Source organism: Ceratotherium simum, chromosome 21 (genome assembly GCF_057802395.1).
Source record: "Ceratotherium simum simum isolate JZ-2026a chromosome 21, ASM5780239v1, whole genome shotgun sequence".
Classification (NCBI taxonomy): domain Eukaryota; kingdom Metazoa; phylum Chordata; class Mammalia; order Perissodactyla; family Rhinocerotidae; genus Ceratotherium; species Ceratotherium simum.
In genome coordinates, this window is record NC_141920.1 from 23,966,534 (window position 1) to 23,992,576 (window position 26,043).

At 43.1% G+C, this 26,043-nt stretch overlaps 1 protein-coding gene and 1 non-coding gene across 4 annotated transcripts in view; one reads left to right on the forward strand and one right to left on the reverse strand.

Annotated features, from left to right (window-relative positions):
* The window catches only part of PHF20 (PHD finger protein 20), a 151,034-nt gene that overhangs the window by 18,226 nt on the left and 106,765 nt on the right, over positions 1–26,043 (reverse strand). For all 3 annotated transcript variants that reach the window (XM_087445337.1, XM_087445335.1, XM_004430452.3), the window contains 4 exons: positions 14,936–15,034; positions 14,053–14,217; positions 12,905–13,083; positions 981–1,080 (listed from right to left, as the gene is read on the reverse strand). In XM_087445337.1, coding sequence (XP_087301463.1) covers positions 981–1,080; positions 12,905–13,083; positions 14,053–14,217; positions 14,936–15,034 — 543 coding nt within the window. The remainder of the gene's footprint in view (positions 1–980; positions 1,081–12,904; positions 13,084–14,052; positions 14,218–14,935; positions 15,035–26,043) is intronic.
* Positions 500–606, forward strand: LOC147914231 (U6 spliceosomal RNA). Its single transcript, XR_015555682.1, has one exon. It is a non-coding gene; the product is annotated as a U6 spliceosomal RNA (small nuclear RNA).

Consider the following 26,043-nt stretch of genomic DNA (forward strand, 5'->3'; position numbering starts at 1 on the left):
GGGGATCAATCTCCCCAGGAGATTGGGAATAGGAGCTCCTACCAGGCCCACCTCATAAGACTAAAATGAATAACAGAAACAAAGGCTCTCAAGCATTATCTATCTGTTAGAGGATCATGGGACTGGAACCAAGGGGAGAGACTGTAAAGGTAGTGAAGGGAGATGTCACCATTCCACTGACAGCAAGATAAGAACCACAGATTTATAATCCACCCCTGAGACTTCTAGAAAGGGGCACCCAAGAGCCACAGGCCAACCCTGTGGCCACGGAACAATGAAACAAACTAAGAAATTAACTCGATGCTCTGGGTGGCAGACAGGCTCTTCACAACCACACTTTCCCCTTCCCCTCAAGGGCGTATTTCCCTTCCAGGCAGCAACGGTGCAATGGAGGATGGATGCCACCAGAGGGAGCAGAGGCAGGTTTCTAACCCTCCAACAGCCCGGAGAAGCCAAGGACAGAGCCTACATCCTCATGAACTCTCAAGAAAAGAAAAAGGTGCTCACTCTGGCAGCACATATTCTAGAACTGGAACGATATTGAGAAGATTATCATGGCCCCTATGCAAGGATGACACACAAATTTGTAAAGTGTTGCACAGTTTTTATAGAGTTTCTGTCATGCAAGATGAAGAAGTTCTAGAGGTCTGCTGTACAACATTATGTTTATAGCTTATAAACAATACTGTACTGTACACTTAAGAATTTAAGAGGGCAGATCTCACACTATATGATTTTTACCACAATAAAAAAAAATTCTAGCTCAAAGCCAGGCCTTCCACTAGGTGAACCTCTATGCTCTCTTACTGCTAAGTTCAGGATAGCTGGCCACCAAGTGAGCGAGCAAGAAAGGTGAGGAGGAGTCAGAGTCTAGCTGATGCCGAAGACATGAGTCTCAAGACCACTTAGGCTGTTTGACAGCCAGCTGTGCTAAGGAAAAAGCTACATACTGTTAATACCCCTGACTCCAGAATCTCTACCTGGAGGGTCTTGGCAAACATAACAGGTGTATTTCTCAGGCACATTTTCTTCCAGTAATCCCATGCAGACCCCATGCTGCCAGCACTGGCACTCTTCACACTGTTAGAATTAAAGAAGCAATAAAAATTAAACTCAGAAGGTATCCTCCATCCAAAAATAAGACCCACCTGTCTGGCGGGGGGGGGGGGGGCAGTGGGGGGAGGGGTGGAGGGAGGGGGCGGGAGAGCACTCCCAGCTCACTTACACAGAAGCTGAGCTGCAACCACTCACCTAGAACTGCACTAGCCAATATGGCCACCACTAGCTACCTGTGGCTCTTTACATTTAAATTAACAAATTCAGTTAAAAATTCAGTTCCTTAGTCCCACTAGCCACATCTTAAGCGCTCAATAGCCACATGAGGCTAGTGGCTACTGTACTGGACAGCACAGATGAAGAACATTTAGATCTATTAAACAGTGCTGATCTCAGAAAAATCACTCCCATTTCTAGAAGCTTTCACTTTTCTGACCACTTTATGAGGACAGAGGAAAGTTCTTAGAGGAAGGTTAACTTGGAATGACAAAAACCTGAGTTTGAATTCTGGCTCAGACGTTCATTAACTGTGTGACCTTGCACAGGTCACTTCTCCACCCTGGGCTTCAGTTTCCCCATCTGCAAAATGGGATACTATTCCTACCGACCACGTGGGTCTGTTTGTGAATCAATGGGTCATGTACAAAAGCTCCTAACGCAGAGCCCAGCACATAGCTTTTATGTATTAAGAGCCTATTACTACTGGGCAAGCTAATTCACTTTGATACTGTTGGCAGTAACCAGGTGCTGGCACTTTGCATTTATTCTCTCTAAACCTTACCAAAGGTCACACAGCTGAAGAGGGGCAAAGGTGGATCAGAACACAAGCCTGGCTAATTGCATAGCTAGTTCTTTTACCCCTTAGGCTCCACTCTCTTCCCTGGGGAAGGAAGAAGGGAGAAGGAGGGGCAGGAGACAGAGAGGGAAAGAAAAAAAGCAGACATTGAGGGCAGCACTGGGAGATACGTAGATGGCCTGAGGACAGTAAGCCTGAGGGCTAAGGGTCCAGAGGAGAGAATGGAGAGGAAAAGCATATGCCCAAGGAGATACTACTAGGAGTCTTCAAGCAATTCGGCCCTAAACCTTTAACTACTCAACCAAATGGAGAGCTCTAGAAGATATGGGTAAGCTTCCTGACGTGGTCTTGAGGGTGGGCCACCAGCCTGGCCACAAGGGACTAAAAGTCCAAAGCTCAGACAGTCCTCAGCCACTTGGAGTCAGAGAGGCCCCAGCATCAAGAGGGCTTTCATGAGCAGATATAAACCCTCTAAGAAGTTAATCATATCAGAATCAATAGGGGCAGAGCTGGAAGACAGACTTCAGATAAGATCTGATCCAGATTCTTCAATTTCCAAAGAGGAAACTAAGGCTCAGAGGGAAAGTAAAGGGCACACAACAACAAAGGCACTGAGTAGCAGAAAACAGACTAATAATTAAGAATGAAAATCTCTCTCGCCAATGACTTTATGTATTGAGAACTAGGATTCACCAAAATTGAATCAAATACAGCTAAGTTGAAAATTTCAAAATAACTTTTTTTACATGGGTCTGGCTAAAATACATTATTCATTTTTAAAAAGTTTAAATTTAGTTTTTCGGTTTTTTTTTTTTTTTTTATAGAAGACCCTCATCAGTGGAGAGGGCTTCTTTTTTTTGTGAGGAAGATCAGCCCTGAGCTAACATCTGTGCTAATCCTCCTCTTTTTGCTGAGGAAGACCGGCTCTGAGCTGACATCTATTGCCAATCCTCCTTTTTTTTCCCCCAAAGCCCCAGTAGATAGTTGAATGTCATAGTTGCACATCCTTCTAGTTGCTGTATGTGGAACGAGGCCTCAGCATGGCCAGAGAAGCGGTGCGTCGGTGCGCGCCCGGGATCTGAACCCGGGCCGCCAGTAGCAGAGCACACGCACTTAAACGCAAAGCCATGGGACCGGCCCCCCCAAAAAAAGTTTTAAATTTAGAAATGAACAAGAAAAGAAAAAAAATAGAAATGAACAAGAATAATAGAAAAAATAAAATATCTAAGAATAAATCTAAGACTAAGAATAAAGTACCAGATAAAATATCTAGAATATCTTAGAATAAAACATGCAAGATCTCCATGAAGAAAATTTTAAAATACTATTTGAAGGACACAAAGACTTCAGTCAGTGGTAAGGTGTATCTTATTCCCGGACAGCAAGAGTCACTATCATAAGGATGTCATGTCTCTTTGGGTTAACTTATAAAAATAAGGTACTGCCAATAAAATAATAAATAAATAGCTTTGGAACTAGACAGAAGCTGATTCTAAAATTAACAGCCAGGAAATTTGTAAAAAAAGAACAAAAGAGGGTACTAACCATATCAGATTTTTCTTTTTTTTTTGTGAGGAAGATCAGCCCTGAGCTAACATCCGTGCTAATCCCCCCTTTTGCTGAGGAAGACCGGCTCGGAGCTAACATCTATTGCCAATCCTCCTCCATTTTTTTCCCCAAAGCCCCAGTAGATAGTTGTATGTCATAGTTGCACATCCTTCTAGTTGCTGTATGTGGGACGCGGCCTCAGCATGGCCGGAGAAGCAGTGCGTCGGTGCGTGCCCGGGATCTGAACCCAGGCCGCCAGTAGTGCAGCATGCGCACTTAACCGCTAAGCCACGGGGCCGGCCCTATCAGATATTTTAAAAATATTATAAAAGTACAATAATTAAAATAGAATGGTACAAGCAACTATTTAGACAGATGGATCAATGGAAAAGAGAATCCAGAAAAAGATCCAATACAAACAGAAATAGAGTAAATAAAGGTGGCATTTCAATAGATGGGGCATGGTGTTGGGACAACTGGGTAGCCAAAGCCCTCATCTTATACCAGGATACATTCCATGTGGATCAAATATTTATATGGTTTTTAAAAAATAAATGAAACTTCAAAAGTACCAGAAGAAACCATGAGAGAATTCTTTTATAAACTTGTATGAAATTCCAATGAGGAAGCAACTGCAACTGTTACTCAAATCTGAGAAGCAATTAAAGACAAGTTTGATATATTTGACCTCATAAAAACAAAAAGTCTGTAAGAAAAGTCAAAAGACAGATGACAAAGTGGGTATAAATATATGAAACTGTTCTCATATCTGATACAAAAGCATATCTACGAAGTCTTGTTGGGGCCTAGAACAGGCCACTCAAAATATCCCACAATAGCATATTGATTATTTTGAATTAAAGTTACTGGAAAAGCAGCCAATGCAAAAAAAGGCATTTTGACCCTCTTCTCTGTTCCACTTGAAAGCAGGAAATAACTCGCCTATGTGAAAGGTGCTCTCCCTGCACCCTTATCACCAGAGCTAAGGAATTCAGGGCTGAGAAGCCTGCATAAACAAACCTTGCTAATTTACTACCACAGGCCTAAACTCTGCTTAAATTCCTCACTGATTATGTACTCAAACCTAAATTTCTTTGTCCTGTCATTCCTCACAAATTTATTGGTTCTTTGTGTAAAAGATACATATATTGCCTGCTCTGATCACTCTCCAAGCATCATTTGTCTATGATCTCCAATACATACATATCAAACTGGGTTTTTCTCCTGTTAATCTGCTCTAGTGTCAGTTTTATTATTAGTCCAGCCATAAGAATACAAGAAGGGTAGAAGGGGGGAATGTCCCCCTCCCCAACAGCCTATACAAATGAGTAGCAAAATGACCAACATCCAACAGAAAAATAGATAAAGGACATGAATATACAGGTCAAAGGAAAAAAAACTATTTTTTTTTTTTTTTTGTGAGGAAGATCAACCCTGAGCTAACATCCATGCGAATCCTCCTCTTTTTGCTGAGGAAGACCGGCCCTGAGCTAACATCTATTGCCAGTCCTCCTCCTTTTTCTCCCCAAAGCCCCAGTAGATAGGTGTATGTCATAGTTGCACATCCTTCTAGTTGCCGTATGTGGGAGCCACCTCAGCATGGCCAGACGAGCGGTGCATCAGTGTGCGCCCGGGATCCGAACCCGGGCCGCAAGTAGCAGAGCGCGCGCACTTAACTGCTAAGCCATGGGGCCAGCCCAAAAAAAACTAATTCTTAAATAAAAAGATGTTCAAATCACCCATTAAAATAATAAATTAATGTAAAGTAACTTGAATTAATATAAATTAATGTGAAATAAAACCAGACCAATAATATGCATACACATTAGTATTTCTAGGTTTTGGGATTACACGTAAATCTCAATTAATTCTTTATATCCTTACGTATTGCCTGAGGTTTTTATAATAAACATTTACTGCGTTCATCATAAAAGTGTTATTCTCATGAAAAAATCTTTATAGAGCATAATTTTCATTTATATATGCATGTGTATGTGTGTATTTCAAAATATTGTTATCCCCGGGTAAAAATACTCTGAGTAATTCTTGTTGTCCTCCTTGTGATTTTCTGCATTTTCCAAATGCTACAATTATGAAATTTTAAAGAAGTTTATTAAAAAATAAATTACAAAATGGCTATACTAATAGACTATTTTTTCATTTATCTGAAGAGCAAAGATAAAGAAGTTTGATAGTATCTGTCAAGGGTGCTGATGAGACTGTTCTTTCGTACAGCCTCCAGGGAGGGTTTATATAATATTGCTCTGATAAATAGCAGTACTTGTCAAAATTATAAATGCACATACCCTTTGACCCAGGAATTCTACTTCTAAAACTTGGTTCCAACAGGTATAGTTACACAAAAGTATTCATTATATCACTGTTAAGATTAGAAACAATCTAAATGTCCATCAACAGGGGAAGGGTTAAATAAATGACGATCCGTCCATTATGCAGCCATAAAAAAGAATGGGGAAGCCTTTTTATGTTTGAAAATGGAATAGTCTTCAACATATATACTGTTAAATGATAAAAAGATATTAAAAATACTACACATAGGGGCCGGCCCCAAGGCTTAGTGGTTAAGTGCTTGCGCTCGGCTGCTGGCGGCCCGGGTTCGGAGCCTGGGCACACAACGACGTACCGCTCATGAAGCCATGCTGTGGTGGCGTCCCACATAAAGTGGAGGAAGATGGGCACGGATGTTAGCCCAGGACCAGTCTTCCTCAGAAAAAGAGGAGGATTGGCAACAGATGTTAGCTCAGGGCTGATCTTCCTCACACACACACAAAAAAAATACTACATATAAAATGATAACATTTGTGTTAAAAAAAATATGGTTGCACAGCAATGTAAACGTACTCAGTGCCAACTCACTTAATGCCACATATACTTAAATATGGTAAATTTTTAGTTATGTATATCTTTACACAAAAAAAAGGGTAAAAAAAAAGAATGAGGAGAATATATTTGTTATTGCTTGTTTAGCCACAGAATGTTTCTGGAATGATACGTATACAAGAAGCTGATAAGGGTTGCCTCCAGGGAAGGGCAATTGAGGGATTGAGGTAGAGGTAAGATTCTTCTCCGTACACTTATGAATCTTTTGGACTCTGAACTATGTGAATGCATTAGCTAGCAACAAATAAACAATATAAATTTTAAAACGGGCTTCTTGTTAAAACCGCTATACAGTTTTCACTGGGTTTTGCACCTGATATGTATTTGCTGCTCTGGGGCAAAGGGCAGCAAACTGTAGCCCAAGGGCCAAATCCTACTCGGATCCTGTTTTTCTAAGTAAAGTGAACACAGCTATGCTCATTCATTTTACAAATTGCCTATGGCTGCTTGGGGCAGAGTTGGGTAGGTGCAACAGAGACCATATGGTCCTCAAAGCCTAAAATATTTATTACCTGGTCCTTTAAGAAAAAGTTCACCCAAATCTGCCCTAGAGCAATTAAAATAATTTAAATATCAATTGGGTTTCCTAATGTTCATTTTTTATGTGGTACCCAGATTTCTCAAACACTTATGATTATTAAGTAGGATTTTAACCTCTCAGTGATTTAAATTAGCACTGGTAAATAAAATCAAATAATAATATACTTGAGTAATGTTGATACCAATCAAATAACAAAAATGATCAAATTATTTCTCTAAAGTAATATATGCATCTTTTAGAAAAAAAACTCGAAATAGATAACAGCGTTGTGCGAATTATCAAGTTAAAATTTTAAGAAAAAATTATTTGAAACTTCCTAGATGATAACTAGATGATAAATACATTTGAAAGTTTAAATTGTATTTGTTCCAGTTAGCTCTCTCTAAATTTATACCTTTTGCTAAAGTTACTGAGTGGAAAGGTGCATTGCTCATAATGACAGGGAAAGTCAGAAAGTGTCCCTCTGTAACACAAAGCCAGCTGGACACTTTTATCTCAATTTACACTTTTTTACTTTTTTTACTTCTTTTTTTGTTTTTTTTGTGAGGAAGATCAGCCCTGAGCTAACATCCATGCCAATCCCCCTCCTTTTGCAGAGGAAGACTGACCCTGGGCTAACATCTGTGCCCATCTTCCTCCACTTTATATGGGATGCCGCCACAGCATGGCCTGACAAGCGGTGCATCGGCGTGCGCCCGGGATCCGAACCCGGGCCGCCAACAGCGGAGCGCGCGCACTTAACCACTACGCCACAGGGTCGGCCCCGCGGACACTTTTATCTCAAGAAAAAAGTATCTACAACAAAACCCATGGTGTTCTGAAGCGAGCTCATCATCACCACAGAGCCAGACAGGAAGGCACAAGTTGAGCTGCGCTGAGCTGGGTGGAAGGCCAAGTGGAGCCTGGGAAGCAGGAGATGGAAGTCGGCTCCTGACTCTGCCATGTAACAGCTGGTGTGGCCCCAGCAGCTCTAAACGTAGTTTCTTCATAATGGCACCTCAAGCTCTACCCCCCGAACACCCCATAATCCTTGCTACTTACAGAAAAGCCAATGGAGAGAGTACAAAGGTGGATCAGAACTGGGTCTTTCGTACTGATTAGCCAGAATAACCTTGCCAGGAGAGGCCTTCATTACTCACCCATTGAAGATTTCTATGAAAAAGTGAGGATCAAATCAGGCTTCCAAGGCCCAGAACTGAGCACATGCCCAGAGAGACAGGATAAAAACTAACGATCTTCAACATCCTTTTAAAAGCCAAACCGAAGAAAAAATTCGGGCCGGCCCCGTGGCTTGGCAGTTAAGTGCACGCGCTCCGCTGGCGCCCGGGTTCGGATCCCGGTCGCGCACCGACGCACCGCTTCTCGGGCCATGCTGAGGCCGCGTCCCACATACAGTAACTAGAAGGATGTGCAACTATGACGTACAACTATCTACTGGGGCTTTGGGGAAAAAAAAGAAAGAAAAATTTTTTTTAAAAAAAGAAAAAACAAAAAAAAAAACTCTACTGAAAAATAATAGTTTACATGTTATATAACAGTTTTCCAATTGTATTCCACAGAACTTAAGAGGTTCTACAAATGGGTATGTTTTTTAATTGGCACTATTTTTAAAAATCAAACAAAACAAAAAATGCACACTCAAACATGTTCCAAACTTAATGTTAAGACAACAGAGCCCACCAGTACACACAATTCTATGCTGCTAGGCCAGCTCACGTTTATGTTGCCCTTGGAACAAAGCTCTTCTTCCCAGCTCTGATTAATCAAAGTGACTACATAGCAGCCTATTTAGAAAAAGTCACCCCTACAACGAACGGCCATGCGCATTAGGCTTGTCTCACAAAAAGAAAAACAACTGAGCCACTGAAGTAGTCCAAGTTGGCAACTGTCACTCACAACCTGACAGCATATCAGACTTCATGGGAATGAGCCCGCGATTTACATCTTTGAACTTAAAAGTGAAAATTATCCGGCCGGCCCCGTGGCTTAGTGGTTAAGCGCGGGCGCTCCGCTGCTGGCGGCCCGGGTTCGGACCCCGGGCGCGCACGGACGCACCGTTTCTCCGGCCATTCTGAGGCCGCGTCACACATACAGCAACTAGGAGGATGTACAACTATCTACTGGGGCTTTGGGGGAAAAAATTAATTAATTAATTAATTTTTAAAAAAAAGTGAAAATTATCCATTTTGACCTTTCAAAATTACTGCTTTTACATGTTATACATTTTGGGGTTCTGTGAAAGAGTCCAGAACCCCAAATCCTTAGGAAAAGTGGTTCTGAAAAAGTTTGCTGGAAAAGTTTGAAAACCACTGACCTAGGCAAATTAAAGTTCATAAATATCTGGTACTATCTGAGTACCACTCATGTACCTTGAATTTCTGGAAGTTACGACGAAGGCCTATTCAAAAAGAAAAAAACTCCCTCAATCTAATGTGTGTGCACGCACGCATGATGCATACTGGTAAAGGTGGGGAGTGGTTGGTCAGCCAGCCTAGATAATACCATTATGTTTCAAAAACCAATTTTTTGGTTTCACTTCTCAGTTGTAAATGTGAATCCCCATAGTGAAGGCAGTATAGGAAAAGGGTACTTGACTGGGTGCTCTAGGTTCAAATCACAACTTGATAACTTATTTAATAGCTCTGCAAACACGAGTAAATCATTAATAGCTCTGTAATTTTGTTTTATCATCTATAAAGTGGGAGAAATAAATGACTTGAGACAGCCTTGTTGGAGGTGAAATGGTATTTATGAAAATACTCCAGAAACTTTAAATCACTACTCAACTGTACACAGTTGCTATTATTAATACAAAGAGCACTACTGTAGTACCACCCATACTATAGGACACTACTCAGCAATAAAAAGGAATGAACCATCAAAACACAGAACAACTTGGATGAATCTCAAGGAAATTACACCGAGTGAAAAAAGTACTCTCAAAAAGATACATAGCACGTGATTCCATTAACCAATAATCATGAAATTATATAATTATAGAGATAGAAAATACATTAGTGGTTTCCAGGGTTTAGGGATGGGGAGGAAGAGATAGGTGTGTGTCTTGACATGAGTACAGCCATGTTTGGCCGCTCCATTGACCTACAGCCACCAACACAAAAAAAAATATAAAAGCTGCTTTCTGCGTGGTGGGAACTGGCCCTTCTCCCACGGAGGGAGTTACAAGTTGTAACATTTCAAGGCTCTTGGAGCGTCATAGCACGGGATGGACTGGCCATCTGTGCCGGGCTAAGACAATAACCAAAGAAAACAATGCACGTACACAACTGCTGGGCTGGGACGTTAACCAAGGGGCTCAATGCACGTATGCCACTGATAACCATTTGTGCATGGGAACACTAAATGCTTGCTCTGCAAACTCTGTAATTGCTTACTCTGAAAATTACTGATGATATAAAAACTGCTGAAAACTGAGCCCTAGTGAGAGTTCCACCTGTGGAAGGAACTCCTTGCCCAGGACGTATGATCCTTGCCCAGCCACGTCGATTGACAGGGCTCTCCCGGCAGTGGGGCATGAATGTTATGAATAATTGATTTGATATAAAGTAATTGATTTGATGTAAAGTAATTAATTTAATGTGTTCTCTTTTCGGTCAACCTGGTGTTTCTCTTTCCGGATTGATTTGTGTCATTTCTCTTCAGCTGATGTGGGTGTTTTCCCTTTCCAGTCGGGCTGATATTTTTTCCCTTTTAATACTTGACCTATTTGGATCTGTTTGCAGACTATCGCCTTTACTATCCTCTATATAATAAAATATACCTTCAGTCCATTTGTTTGGAGTGGAAAGTGTCTTTTACGTCTCCAATCGAATCCCCAAACCTCTCATAACAGTGTGGTATAAAGGGGGTAAGATGATTGGAGTCTTGTGACGATAGTACACTTGAGTATCTGGATTGTGGTGGTGGTTACATAAGGCTATATTTGTGACAAAACTGCACAGAGCTACATGTATACACAGACGAATGCATGTATAACTGGTGAAATCTAAATAAACTCTATGGACTGTGCCAATATCAATTTCTTGGTTTTGATATTGTGTTGTGGTTGTGTGGGCTGTTGGCATCGGGAGAGGGGTTCACGGGACTTCCCTGTACATTTCTTTGCAACCACCTGTGAATCTATAATTATTTCAAAGTAAAAGGTTCCCCCCCCCCCCCAAAAAAAGCACTGGGAAATAAAAAATGAAAGCAAGCAGGCCTACTCACTCTCTGGTCCTTCTGAAAGTTTAAACTATGGCAAAGCCCCAATGTTTCCAGAAATCAAAGGAAAAGAGATCGTAGAGTACAAAGAAGACAAATTCAAAGAAAAGAGGCAGAAATCCAACTGTATATTAAGTCAAGATCCAAAAGTGAATTTCAAAAATCGAGGCCATGCTGACCTACAGCACTTATAAAGACAGACAAACAAAATTCTAACACGGAAAGCAGGCCAAGAGGTCTGGGCCTTTTTCACAGAATCTCAACAGACTCCAAGGACTTGTACCGGGTGGTAGACAGCCACCCCCTTTTCTGGGGCAACTCCTACTCCCACCCCATCCACATGATAATTGAGGGAGGTCCCAGGCAGCCTTTTTTTTTTTTTTTTTGTGAGGAAGATCAGCCCTGAGCTAACATCCATGCTAATCCTCCTCTTTTATTTGCTGAGGAAGACCGGCTCTGAGCTAACATCTATTGCCAATCCTCCTCCTTTTTTTTTCCCCAGAGCCCCAGTAGATAGTTGTATGTCATAGTTGCACATCCTTCTAGTTGCTGTATGTGGGACGCGGCCTCAGCATGGCCAGACAAGCAGTGCATCGGTGTGCGCCCGGGATCTGAACCCGGGCCGCCAGCAGCGGAGCGCGCGCACTTAACCGCTAAGCTACGGGGCCGGCCCCCAGGCAGCCATTTTGTACAACGTGTCCTTGTCCACAACTCCCAACCTCCACCACCACCAGACCAGATGACTAGATCAAGGGTGGGCATTTGACCACGAACCTTGTCTCCCCCTGGCCACAGCTGACTGTCCCAAAGGCTAATATCTGATCTAAACCAGACTGGAATCCCTTGCCTAGGAACTTAGAATTGAAACTGAGATTCTAACCTCAGCCTAGCTAGTCTCTTGAATACAAAAACATAAAATTAGGGGGATGGGGAGCGGCTGTGGGTGACCACTTTGCATTTTCCAAGAAAACAAGCCAGTAGCAAAAAGAAAAAGAACCAAGTGGACTCCGGGGAGAAGCAGAAAAAGGGGTAGACCAAGCCCCTGAAGATGGAATTCTGGGCTCCAGAGCCTGGCTGCATCCCTGCCCCTGGATTCCAGGACCCATCCTGTTTTGCCAACAATATTTATATTTACCCCCAAAAGAACCCTAACCAGTATAACCATGACTTACGTAAAAAACTCAGGTTCCCTGGCCAGCCAAGACACACAGGGTATTTATGACAAACTGTGGAGTCAGCCAGACAGCAGCCACCTCCACCAGAACTGTGATTAAGAGTAAGAGAAGGGCCAGAGGCAAGCAGGTGCTGGCCAGTGATACCTCCCCAAGCTGGGAGGGAGACCCACCCACAGGCACATCCCAGAGATGGAGATGACAGATACAAATGCCAGAAAATAAAGAACAAGAAACAGACAAGTTATAAAACTGGCCTCCATTTCTTCAGGCCATAAAGAAAATTTACCTCAAAGAGAAGGTATGGGTCCACATGCTGATTAAACTGCCATCCAGAGATTTGGGTCCCTGCTGTTCAACTCCTCACTGTGTGACCACAGGCAAGGCGCTTCCCATTTGTGGGTCCCAGCTGCCCCAAGCAGAGCATGAGAGGTTTAGACTCAATGATCCTTCAAGTCCTCTCTTATTTTGTTAATAGGCTACTTACACCAGCCTGAGATTCAGAGCTGAACCAAAAAGCAAAGCTCAATCTGCTGCTGCTAATACTGCCTATCTGGGACTTCTGATGTGATTCCTTGTTTTTACTGGCCTCAAACTACTGTCCCTCAAAATCCCCTCCAAGGACCAGTTTGTGCTTCTCTAGACCTGTCTCCTGGAAGCTCTACCTACCTGAATCATGAAGTCATTTTCCTCCTGGACCTCACAGATGCAGCGGACCACTTCAAAATCATAGCGTTCATCCCCATCGAGTTCCTCATCTGGGTTGGTGGTCACATCGATGTCTTGGCCATACTCCTCATCACTCCAAAGAAAGCTCTCAGAAGAGGACTCACTCAGATTATCCTCCTCTGAGAGAAAAGAAAAAACAACAGTTACTATTTTAAATTACAGTTATAAAATTTTAAAAACCCTAGATTGTCAAGAGTGGAAATGACCTTACAGACCCACTCTACAAACTTTCACAGAGCTGGTAAATGGGGACTCCAATTTCCTGGGGCCTGTCATCTAGTAACAGCCCAAATGATATATGCTGCCTGGCAGTGAACTGAACTCCATTTCCTCATTTTACTGAGCGTGAAGCCCAAGGTGAGCGGCTGCTCAGGGTCGCAGAGGAGCTACATTGGCAGAGGAGCCACAGTTCCCCATGAACCATACAGATCATCATCCCCAATGACTCAAACGTGTTCCTCAATCTCATCCCATCCAGCCAGGACCTGGGTCACAGTCAAGTCTGTATCCACAGCCACCTTTAAAACTCTGTAGACAGTGGGGAATGAGGAAGAGGCAGATTCTAGGAATAATCAGAACTAGAATTACTAGGTCTTGGTGCCTGATTAGTTATAACTGCAGCTAATCTTTACTCATCACTTATCCTGTACCAGACACTGTTCTGAGTACTTTCCATATACTCATTAACTCCTTTTAAATTCACAACCACCCTATAAGTTGCTGGAAAAGGGGAAGCTTCGAGGTTGACTCAGATTTCCCCCTGAGCAACCAGGTTAGATGCAGAGGCCATCAACAAGGAATGGGAGGGGCAGGTGTGCAGGGAGATGGAGGATAATGGATCTGGTTATAGACATAGTGGCTTGGAGATACCTAAGAGACATTCAACCAAGATCAAAGTTGGAAAGAAGGGGAGTTCAGGGAAGACACAGCTAATGGCCTTTGTTTTATTTGATGTACTTCTTATTTTTAAAATACAATAGATTATACTTGCAGACAGCCTGGGGAGTAGATTACAATATCAACATAAGTCCAGCCTTCTCAGACCATAGTGCTGCACAAACCATCAAGCGAGCAGAGAGCCTCCTTACCGGATACTTTCATTTTCCCTTTGTGGTTTCCAGATTCTGGGCCATGGAGCTGCGGGCTCATATGGACCCCAGGCTTCTGTGAGGACCCACACCTGGTGACAGCAAATGCCTTGGGTGGGGAAGGTTCCTGGGAGGTGTCACTGATCTCCTCACTGCAGGGACATTCTGGAAGAACAGGATCAGGAAGGAATTAGCAACCCCAGACACCATCAGGGCATTCAATAACCAATCCCATCCAACCAACAGCTCTGCTGTTCAAACAGCCCAAAGGCTCAGGTGCAGTTCAACTATAAAGGGGTGTGGAGGACAAATGTAGGAATTAATACTTCAGCTACCTCAGAGAACCTCAAAACCAAAAGCTTCCTCCTCACCATTACCCCTCTCCCCTTTTTCTGACAAGATTGTTTTTCTAAGCCAGAATATACATTGAGAGTAAAACATGGCATCCCTTTAGCTCCCAACGTTGGAACACCAATTTTCTTAAAAACCAACATTTTTGTGGGGGCTAGACACACACTTTTCAAGAAGTGAATCCTCTCTTGAAAGGGTTCAGAGACGTGTGTTTACAAGTTGTGTATGCAAACAAATACAGGCGTTCATCGGCATATCCTCTCCTATCATGATGCTTTCATATGCTCTGCCCTGTGACAGGGGACACTGGCCAAAGCAGCAAGAGGGGGAGTTTTATAAATGCCAAACAGGCCTTGTAACACCTGGGCTGAGTGGGCTCCTCCCCTGCCAGGGCCCATACTAGGCTGAACCCACAAGTTCCAGTAAAGGCCTGCTGGCTGTTCCAGGCTCAGAGGCCAGGGCTGGGGAGAAAGCAACCCCTCCCCACCGATGGTAAGGAAACCCAAGTGTAACAACTCAGGGGAAAAATTACCAAGTTTGGTTTTCTTTTTCTTTTTCTTTTTCTTCTTTGGCTTCACTCTCACAAACTCTTTGAATTTCTTTTCTTTATTCTTTTCCTTATCTTTTGCAGCTAGAATTAAACACAAGTTTAAGTCTTGGCATTCTAACATTTTGTGTTCAACACTGAGATGTTTATTCTTAAGTAATTAAGCATGTCCAATGAGAAGAACTAAAATGGGCAATAGAACAGAGTTTCAGGTCTGGTTCTGCCTGGGAGGTCAATTTCCATGCCCTTTAGGGGTCTGGAACCATTCCTCCATCACCTAGCCTTTAGACCAGGAGCAGGCAAACTCTGGCCCACTGCCTATTATTGTAAATAAGTTTTACTGAAACACACCATGCTCATTTGTTACATGTTGACTATGGCGGCCTTCACCTTTCAATGGTAAAGTTGAGTAGTGAAGACAGAACCCTACGGCCCTCAAAGCTTAAAGTATTTATTGTCTGGCTCTTCACAGAAAAAGTTTGCCAACCCTACTTAGATCACTGCTTCTCAGTACTGGCTACATACTGCAATCACCAGAGGAGATTTTTAAAAAGTGAATGCTGAGGTCCCACCCACAGACATTCTGATTTAATTGGCTTGAGGTGTGACCTGGGTGACAGGATTTTGTTTGATACTTCTCTTTTTTTTGTTGTAATTGAGGTACAACTTACATAACATAAAATCAACCATTTAAAAATGAGCAGTGGGCCGGCCTGGTAGCCTGGTGGTTAAGTTCGAATCCTGGGCACAGACCTACACACTGCTCATCAAGCCATGCTGTGGTGGCATCACATGTACAAAATGGAGGAAGATGGGCACAGATGTTAGCTCACGGCTAATCTTCCTCAGCAAAAAGAAGAAGATTGGCAAAGGATGTTAGCTCAGGGCCAATCTTCCTCACCAAAAAAAAAAAAAAAAAGAGCAATTCACACTTTCCAAATACCACAACTTTACTGTCTGCTTCTTTTCACAGCAAAACTCCTTAAGTTATCAATACTCCTCATCCAAAATTCTCACTTCAGGGGCCGGCCCTGTGGCTTAGCGGTTAAGTGCGCACACTCCGCTACTGGTGGCCCAGGTTCGGATCCCAGGCACGCACCGACGCACCGCTTGTCGGGCCATGCTGAGGCGGCATCCCACATACAGCAACTAGAAGGATGTGCAACTATGACATACAGCTATCTACTGGGGCTTTGGGGAGAAAAAGGGAAAAAAAAAAAAAGGAGGAGGATTGGCAGTACATGTTAGCTCAGGGCCGGTCTTCCTCAGCAAAAAGAGGATTGGCACGGATGTTAGCTCAGGGCTGAGCTTCCTCAAAAAAAAGAAAAAGAAAAAAAAGAACAAAATTCTCACTTCACAGATTTTCCTAATTCCATTCTTAAAAGCTTCCCACCTACCACTTTATTGAGATCACAGTCTTCACAGTTAACTGTAGCCTCACCATTGCAAAAATCCAGTTGTTTTTTCTATCTTATCAAATATATTTGTAGCTTTTCAAATAACTGATCAGGCCTTTTTAGATGTTAAGAAGTGCTTAAGCATACATGTATCCTGTGACCTAGCCATTCCACTCCTGGATATTCACTCAAGGAGAACATATGTCCACATGGAGACTCATACATGAGCGCCCACAGCAGTTTTTGTTGTGATCACCCAAACTGAAAAGTGCCCAAACGTCCATCAACGGGTGAAAGAACAAATAATTTGTGGTGTATCTATATAATGGAATATTTTTCAGCAATAAAAGTATGCACTATTAATATATGCAGCAACATAAGTGAATCTCAAAATAAGTATGCCTAAAAGAGCTAGATAAAAATTCGTGCATACAGCATGATTCCATTTATATAAAATTCTAGAAAATGAAAACTAATCTATAGTAACATAAAGCAGAATAGTGGTTGCCTGGGGTTGAGGGATAGGGGAGGGGTGGGAAGGAGGAATTAAAAAGGGGCATGAGGTGGGCTGGCCCTGTGGCTTAGTGGTTAAGTGCACGCACTCCGCTAGTGGCAGCCTGGGTTTAGATCCCAGGCGCACACCAACACACCACTTCTCCGGCCATGCTGAGGCCGCATCCCACATACAGCAACTAGAAGGATGTGCAACTATGACATAAAAACTATCTACTGGGGCTTTGGGGGGAAAAAAAAAAGGAGGAGGATTGGCAATATATGTTAGCTCAAAGCCGGTCTTCCTCAGCAAAAAGAGGAGGATTAGCACGGATGTTAGCCCAGGGCTGATCTTCCTCACACACAAAAGAAAAACGGGGCATGAGGGAAGTTTGGGAGGTAACAGATATGTTTACTATCTTGATTGTGGTAATAGTGGGTATATACATACGTCAAATCTCATCCAATTATACAATTTAAATTACTGCACAACAATTAAGCTTCAATAAAGCTGTAAAAAAAGAATAATCCAGTGGCATGCAGTACATTCACAAGGTTGTGCAACCAGCTCTACCTAGTTTCAAAGCACTCCCATCATTCCAAAGTAAAACCCCTTACCATTAAGCAGTTTCTCCCCAGTCCAAGCCCCCTGCCCTTCAACGCCTGGCAACCACCAATCTGCATCTGTCTCTACGGATTTATCTACTCTGGACATTTCATATACATGTAATCATACAATATGTGACTTTTTGTGTCTGGCTTCTTTCACTTAGCATAATGTTTTTGAGGGCATCAGGATTTTTTAAAAACATTCTCCAAGTGATTCTGATGTGGAATCAAGATTATTACAGAGCAGGTGTGGGTGGGGTAAGCATTCAGAGTCAACTGATTTTAAGTAACCACTTGTGTGCAAAGAAACCACAACATCTCATTTAATCCTAACAACGACCGGTGTGTCTCATTCCCATTTTACAGATGCAGAAACTGAAGCTCAGGGAGGTAAAGGCACCTGCTTGACATCACACAGATATTTAAAAGTAGGTTCATCTGGCTCTCCAGCACCATGTCAGAACTGCCAGCCAAGCCCCTCTCCTGAATGGGCATCAGGGTGGATACAGTTAGAGAGGACAGTGGGCTGCACCTATCAGCTGGCAAGCATGGGCTCTTTGTAGACAGAAGTTAATCTACTGGTGAAAGAACATAGGACTTAAGGGTCTCTAAGCTTCCTTCCTGTTAAAAATACCCTGCACTGGGAAACAAAGTTCAATGAACAAGAACTCTAGAAAAGACCTTAGTCTAATTTACAAAAATACTCATTTTACGATTAAGAAACCAAGGCCCAAAGAAATGAGTTGACTTAGCCAAGGTCATACAGCTGATTAGCAAAATATGGTCAAATGCCTCCTGAATTTTATAAAAGCCACCAATAATATTTACTTTCCTCTGATCCTGGGAACAGAGTCTTCCTCAAATATAAAAATAGAACTCATTTTTGCACATTCTCTTGGCTACAACCATGTTATTAGTCACGGTTTAACTTCATTTATCAACAAATATTTGAGCATCTACTATGTTTCAGGCACCATTCTAGGGAGAATGGATACGGCAACAAACAAAAAAAAAAGACAAAAAACCCCACCCTCACAGAGTAACATTCTAGTAGCTGGGGTGGAAAACAGGTTAAGTTATATAGTATTTAGGAGGTGATTAGTGCTGTGGAAAAAATAAAGCAGGAAAGGGGGACAGTAAGGATGAGAGGAGATTTGCAATTTTAATAGTCTGTGGTCAGAGAATGCCTCACTGAGAAAAGGACATTTGAACAAAGACCTGAAAGGAGTGAGAGCAGGAAACCTGTGAAGATCTGGAAGAGTGTCCCAGGCAGGGGTCAGCAAGTGCAAAGACTCAAAGAGCAGGCCTTCAGTGGTTGAGAAATAGGCACAGAGAACACTTCCTAACTCATCCTACAAGACCAGCACTACTCTAATACCAAAATCAGATAAAGACATTACAAGAAAGGAAAACTGCAGACCAATATCTCTCATGAACACAAATGCAAAAATATTAGCAAACTGAAATCCAACAATATATAACAAGAATTATTATACCATGACCAAGTGGGATTTATTCCAGGTATACAAGGCTGGTTCCATATTCAAAAAATCAATTAATGTGATATACCATATGAACAGGCTAAAGAAGAAAAATCATATATCAACTGAAGCAGAAAAAGCATTTGACAAAATCCAACACTCATTCATGATAAAAATTCTCAGAAAATTAGGAATAGAGGGGAACTGCCTCAACTTGATACAAGACATCTACAAAAAACCTACAACTAACTTCACAGTTAATGGTGAGAATTGGATGCTTTCTCCTTAAGATCAGGAACAAGGCAAGGATGCCCCCTCTCAACACTCGTATTCTACATCATACTAGACATCCTAGCTAGTACAATAAGACAAAAAAATGAAATAAAATACAGATTGGAAAGGAAGAAATAAAACTGTCTTTGTTTGCAAAGACATGATTGTCTATGTAGAAAATCCCAAAGAACTGACAAAAAACAAAAACTGGAACTAACAGTGATTATAGCAAGCTTGCAAGATACGAAGTTAATATACAAAAGTCCATTGCTTTCCCATATATTACCAATGAACAATTGGAATTTGAAATCAATAAATAGCAAGGAGGCCTATATGCCTCCATTGAAATTCAAATTAGAATTAGATTGAGGGAGAGAAGATGATGTGCGCTAGAAGCAGATCATGTAGGGCCTTGTAAGGAAGCTGGCCTTTACTATGAGTGACTTAGGGAGCCACTACAAGGATTTGAGCAAGGGAGTGATACGATTTGATGTGCTTTCACTCACACACCTACAGAAACTGCTGCCCAATCCAGCTTTTGATTTGTAAACTCAGGTTTTAATGACCTCCAAACTAAAGTAACTGTGCCCATTTGTTTAGTGAAATGCTGACAGCAGTAACCCAATTGGTTAACAGAACCAGCTGAAGAAGAGATATCACGTAGGTCCTAGATCCTCGAGACAGAGAGGTCAAGATGTAAGGTATAAACTGCCAAATGCCAGGGCATACTCAGTCATCACCTAAGTATGGGAGTTCCTTCGGGCTTCTCTAAGAACAATCTTTTCTGCATTTCACATTTTATAAAACACAACATATCCTTTACAGAACCTGATAGGCAGTAAGAGAAGGATGGGGCAATTCATTCCATACAAGGGATTCCTGAAGACTCCACATTATTCAAATTCACAAAATTCATGATTAATATTCCCATAAAATGAAGGCATAATGAACACAATCTTATCGGCCTACCACCTTTGAAATCATGTGATTGATGAATTTTCTCAATTTCTTGGGATTTGCACTAATTCAAATTTTGTACATAAAATAAGACTTGTTATATCACACAACTTGAAACTGGCAAACTTCAATTCTGCATAAAATACAGCTATACCTTAACATTATTCCCACTTTACAGAGGAGGAAGTGAAATTCAGAGAAGCTGCAGGATCACATAAATTGGTGTAGCAAAGGTGAACTCAGACCTATTAGAGGTCTTGGGCCTCCAAGTCTTAGGCCCTGTGCACTGTCCCTGAAATAGGAAACAAATACAGGACATGGATCTGCTGTATAGTTCAACACCATCACCACCCCTTCCCTGGCTATGCAGGTTTCTCCTTTCACTTTGTGCTTGCTGGGTGTGATAGACATCGTGGGTATCTCCTAGAATCTCTTCAACCCCTCCTTCATTGTGCAGCGTCTAAGGGGTTTGGACAGGACTGACTCCACATTCAGGTAAACCAGTAAGAGTAAACCCCATGCCCCTTGTTAAAAGTGACAGGCTTAGACAATCTGAGCCTGGGCCAATTGGTTCATAAGGCAGGGACAGGAATGGACTAATCCAACCCCAACTTAAAACCCTGGTCCAATGTTTATAAGGGTATGCTCTTACTCTCTTGTTAGACATGAATGAAGCAGCACGGAGCCTTAAATGATAGCCTGGCTACCATCCTATGACCACAAGGGTATCCAACCTGAAAACAATACTGAGAAGTGGGACGGTAAGACACTGGGTCCTCAACCAACAGTCCTAGAGCAGTACCTCCCCTGGACTTCCCTATTAAACGAGCCAACACATCCCTTTCCTTGTGGAGTCAATTTGAACTGGGTTTCCTGTTACTCGTAACTAAAAGCATCCTAAGTGTTGCAGCTGGTCAAAAATGTGGTCACATCAGGCTTTAAAGAGTCCTATCCTGAGGCTTCAGTTAGAGGAGTAGAGAATGAAGATAAAAAGGAGATATTCTAGGAAGTTGTTCTATAGAAGCCTGTGTTCTCTGAACACAGAGGGAAGAGAGAAAGCCTTCAGAGGCTCCCCCTAGCTTCTGGCTACAGAACATGAAGTCGTACGTGGGCTTAGGTGGCAGAGCTCACAGGGAGAACTGCCCAGCAGGGACTGAGCTAACCCAGGTGAGTCCCTGAGGAACAGCGGCAGACGAGGTATCAACAGGCAGAGTTTAGTCGGACTACCCAACAGCACAGGAAGTCTCCTGCAGGGAGGCACTCCTATTCCCCACTGCGGGGTCCAGGGGCAGGGCTTCCTTCCTGGAATCCTAAGACAGCAGAGCCTAGAGGTGAGCGTATGGGCTCTGCAACTAGATTCAAATCATGACGCCACCGCCTGCTAGATGTGTAGATAGTGATTCAAGTTAATTCATCACATCTGCACCTCGGTTTCTAACCTATAAAGTGGACACAATAGTACCCGCTTCATCGGGTTTGTTTTGAGAGTTAAAAGAAACAATACAAGTACAGAACTTGGAACAGTGCCCAGCACATGGCAAGTACTCAAATGTTAGCTGTTATTATCTTGCTTGCAATACTCTGTCTCTGGAAAGTAGTGCTGGTCTGCTGTCAGCTCTCTCTTTGAACAGCTTGACCAACTGTTCCATGACCCACAAAACATGTACCTGGCTGCAGAGCTTCTTCCCAAACGCCCAGGCTTGGCTGGACAAAGAGCAACTTCCTGCCAGGGCTCTAGATCAGAGAGCAGCTTGTCACCTGAGGAGGGCGAGGCTTTTCCAGGATGGGCACTTGTTCTCTCCTCAGGCTGCAGGTAGCCATCAGGAGAAACACCAGAACCCTTCTTGCTCCCTCTGTACAGCCTACTCCCTATTTCTCCATCTGATCATCACCGAGTTATCAGAGCAGAAGGACAACTATCATCAGACTGCTGCTTCCAGAAGGGAAGAAGAAAGAATATCACCCTCACCTATGGCAGAACTGCTTGTACACCACAGAGTACGGCCACACAGCCGGGACGAGCAGTGACCACAGTACGTTCTGACTTGCACGAGGGGATGGCAGCTCACGGAGAGAGCAGAAGTGGCTATGATCTTAGAGGGATACTCACTGCCTATCAGAGGAAGTGGTGCTCCCAGCCTAACACCATCATTTCACCATGTCTACCTTCCCAGCTTCATCACCCATCAGTCCCCCACCACGGATCCCACCCAGACATCAGCGTAAAAGGACCTTCCAACAAACCCCCCTGCCAAGCACTACATTTTTCTGCCTTGCTCATATGGCAGAGACTGCTATGTGTTCTCCAATACCCATTTCTCCACTTCCTCCATAGAAAAGAGTACATTTTCCACCTTCCCCTGAGTGAGATGTGGCCAGATACATCTGTCTGGCCTATGAGGTATGAACAGAAGTGATGTGTGGCACTTCTTGGTTGTGCCCTTAAAAGAAAGAGGCATGCCCTACCCTTCCCTACTCAGCAGTTGAAAGACAGGCTAAGTGGTGAGCTATTTTGGACCATGAAGAGGAGAGTAACACCTTAGGACCAGTAGAACAGTGAGGAGAAGGCTGGCCCTGGACAACTTCATAAAGCCACAGCAGAGCCACTGGAGGAAGCTTGCAGTTTTACCTGAGAGGGAAATAAACCTCTGTCTTGTTTAAGCCAGCTTCTTTGGTTCTCTCTTTAAGGCACCATAATCTATATAGTAATTAAGCTCAGATAGCTCTTTTCCCTTTAAGGGGAGAAAGGGCACATCTCTGTGAGAAGGCCAGTCTACTACCACAAGAAAAGGTACAACAGCAACAAAGGTGCCCCAAGGCTCATTCTGGCCTAAAGCCAAGGTTTACCCCCAGCAAGAATATGAACCAAACAGATGTGACAATAGGTAATAAGCACAGGTGAGCTTCCCTTTGATCCTGGAATATTCTTTCTGGGCCAAACCTCTACTCAAGGCTAAACTCACCTATGCAGAAACAAACCCAAATACCAAGGAAGCCTGAACTTGCTCCTGGAAGAGAATTTATTAAATGGATTCTGGTACTCTGAGAAACCTCATCTGGAAAAGGAAATCTAAATCGACCTTCCAGGGCCGGCGCCGTGGCTTAGTGGTTAAGTGTGCGTGCTCCACTGCTGGCGGCCCGGGTTCGGATCCCGGGCGCGCACCGAGGCACCACTTCGGCCATGCTGAGGCCACATCCCATATACAGCAACTAGAAGGCTGTGCACCTATGACGTTCAACTATCTACTGGGGCTTTGGGGGAAAAAATAAATAAATAAAATTTTAAAAAATAAAAATAATTAAATAAATCGACCTTCCAAATTCACTTACGTGACTAAAGGCCTGGCTGACAGAGGAGGAAGCATCTGAAGGCCAGAGTTAAAAGGGGCACCTTAGGGACAGATGATCATGACAGTCTGTTCCTGGCATGGGGATGCCTTTCCTATTTCCCTGCCTTCTGGTCCCAGCCTCACCCTTTATAGCCTAACTCAAACGTCACCTTCTCCTCTCCACATTCCAGCCCCTGCTGTACAGGTAAAACCCGAACCTGTGCTCCCACAGCACTTTCTACATTCCTAACATAGGACTTAGCCCTTTCACTGGATCTCTTTATGTGCTTTCCTCCCCACTTGAAGGGGGCTTCTCTCATTCACACCCAGCCCTACCTCATCACTTTAGAAATGAGGAAAGCAGATCAGTGAAGAGATCAGATCACAAGAAAATAGTGGAGGATTACTACTGAGATTCAGTCTATGGACTCACAGACCAGAACTGCTTCTCCTGCTCAACCTTACTGGCAGGAAAATTAAGGGGACGTAAAAAAAAAAATCTCTGCAGAGCGTTTTCTGGTCCAAGTGGACCAGAAGCCCCAGGTATCTCCATCAGAGAAATCCATTAGAACCCAAGTTCCCATTTGCCATAATCAGAGTACTCAGCATAAAGGGGATACATTTTACATTAATTACCCAAGCAGCACAAATAGCACAATACTCTGTTTTTCACTTAAGCATAATGTCAAGTTCACACTGCCTGTGAACCAGGACACAGGCTGCCTGGTGTCAGAGTCTCACCTTGAAACATCTCCCCAACTGAACTCTCCCCATCTGTCTGAAATTCCACCCTCAAAGATAAGGGCTTTCTTAGAAGTCTGAGGTGAAACCCAGATATGCTGAGAGAACCAGTGAGCTTTAAGCTGGTTCTATTCTTTCAAATCTTAAGAATGTCTGGAACAGGAGCTGCCTTCTGGAGGGTTAGAGTCTGTGGAATCTTCCAAATACCTGCTATGTTCACTTGCATTGATAGCCAGTGGTGTGATGAAGGCTGAACATGTCTACTGACTCCAGTTCACAGATGATGATACTGAGGTTTCTCCTGGTTAGTGACAGAGGCAGGACTAGTGGTCAAGGTTTTATTTTCCCATCTAGAACACAGCAAGATGAACAGTCTGGTTTCTTCCTTCCTGGTAACTGCTGGCCATCTCGGCAATCAGGCATGGGACAGTAGGGAAATCATCTGTGAGGTCTGTGTCCACCTGATATGAGGGCAGAGGTGTGTTCTTTCTGGCTGCACAAACCTGCCTTCCACCTGAGTGGATACAGGAAAGACCAGGCTGTACTCCAGACATGGGTGAGTGACCTGCGTGGCACTCACAGGCTCACATTCTGTCACCAAATTGACCAGTTTTACAAAGGACCAGCAGGAGGGTAACAAGTTAAAACATACGGATTCAAAAGACCCTTCTGTTCCCTCTAAAGCATTTTGTGGCCATCCACCCCCGCCAGCCTGGTGAGTATATGCACAGCAGATCTTGTTATTAAAGAAAATGACAGGCAAAAATCCCCAATTCGCCAAGAGGTTACAAAACCCCAGTGAAAGGGATCTTTCTGTATTAAGAGACAGAATAAAATCCCAGGTCAGTATATCGGTATCAGACCCAAGGTTGGTATACAAAAGTAGAAAACAAATCACTCAGGTTTCTTTTTTTTTTTTTAGATTTTATTTATTTATTTTTCCCCCAAAGCCCCAGCAGATAGTTGTCTGTCATAGCTGCACATCCTTCTAGTTGCTGTATGTGGGACGCGGCCTCAGCATGGCCAGAGGAGCGGTGCGTCGGTGCGCACCCGGGATCCGAACCCGGGCCGCCGGCAGCACAGTGCACGCACTTAACCGCCAAGCCACGGGGCCGGCCCAATCAGGTTTCTTGATTATACCAAAATGGCAACTCCTTGTCTATTGGTTTTGCAGCTCATCAGTAGTCAGCTGAGTGTAGAACTCAGATCTCTGACTGCCTGGGTTAATGTTTTCACTGAGATAAAGAGCTAGTAGTTACTAAGAGTTTACTATAGGCCAGATATCACACTAAGTAGTTTACATTAGGTCATTTAATGCAAGAAAGCTCTGAGGTAGGTAGTACTATTATCTCTATTCCATAGATGGGGAAAATGAAACAGCAAGGTTCTTTGTCCAAGGTCATGGAGCAAGCAAGTGGCAGAGGCTGGATCAAACTCACGTGGGCTGACTCTGAGCCTCTACATATTACTCCACACAAATCTGAGAAATGCATTGTTAGGTGATTTCAACATTGTGCAAACATCAGAGTGTACCTACACAAACCTAGACAGTATAGCCTACTGCACACTTAAGCTATATGGTACTGATTTTATGGGACCACCATCATATGTGTGGTCCGCTGTTGACCAAAACATGTTAAGCAGTGTATGACTGTATCTATCGTTAAAATATTTACATCTGCAAGAGGGTGGGAGTGCCAAAGAAAACACAATGCAATACTATCCACCAGCTAAAGAATCAATGAGATCTACCTATAGGTTTCAACCTGGATGAAGCTCAAAGATAATGCTGAACAAAAGCAGCAACTTCCAAA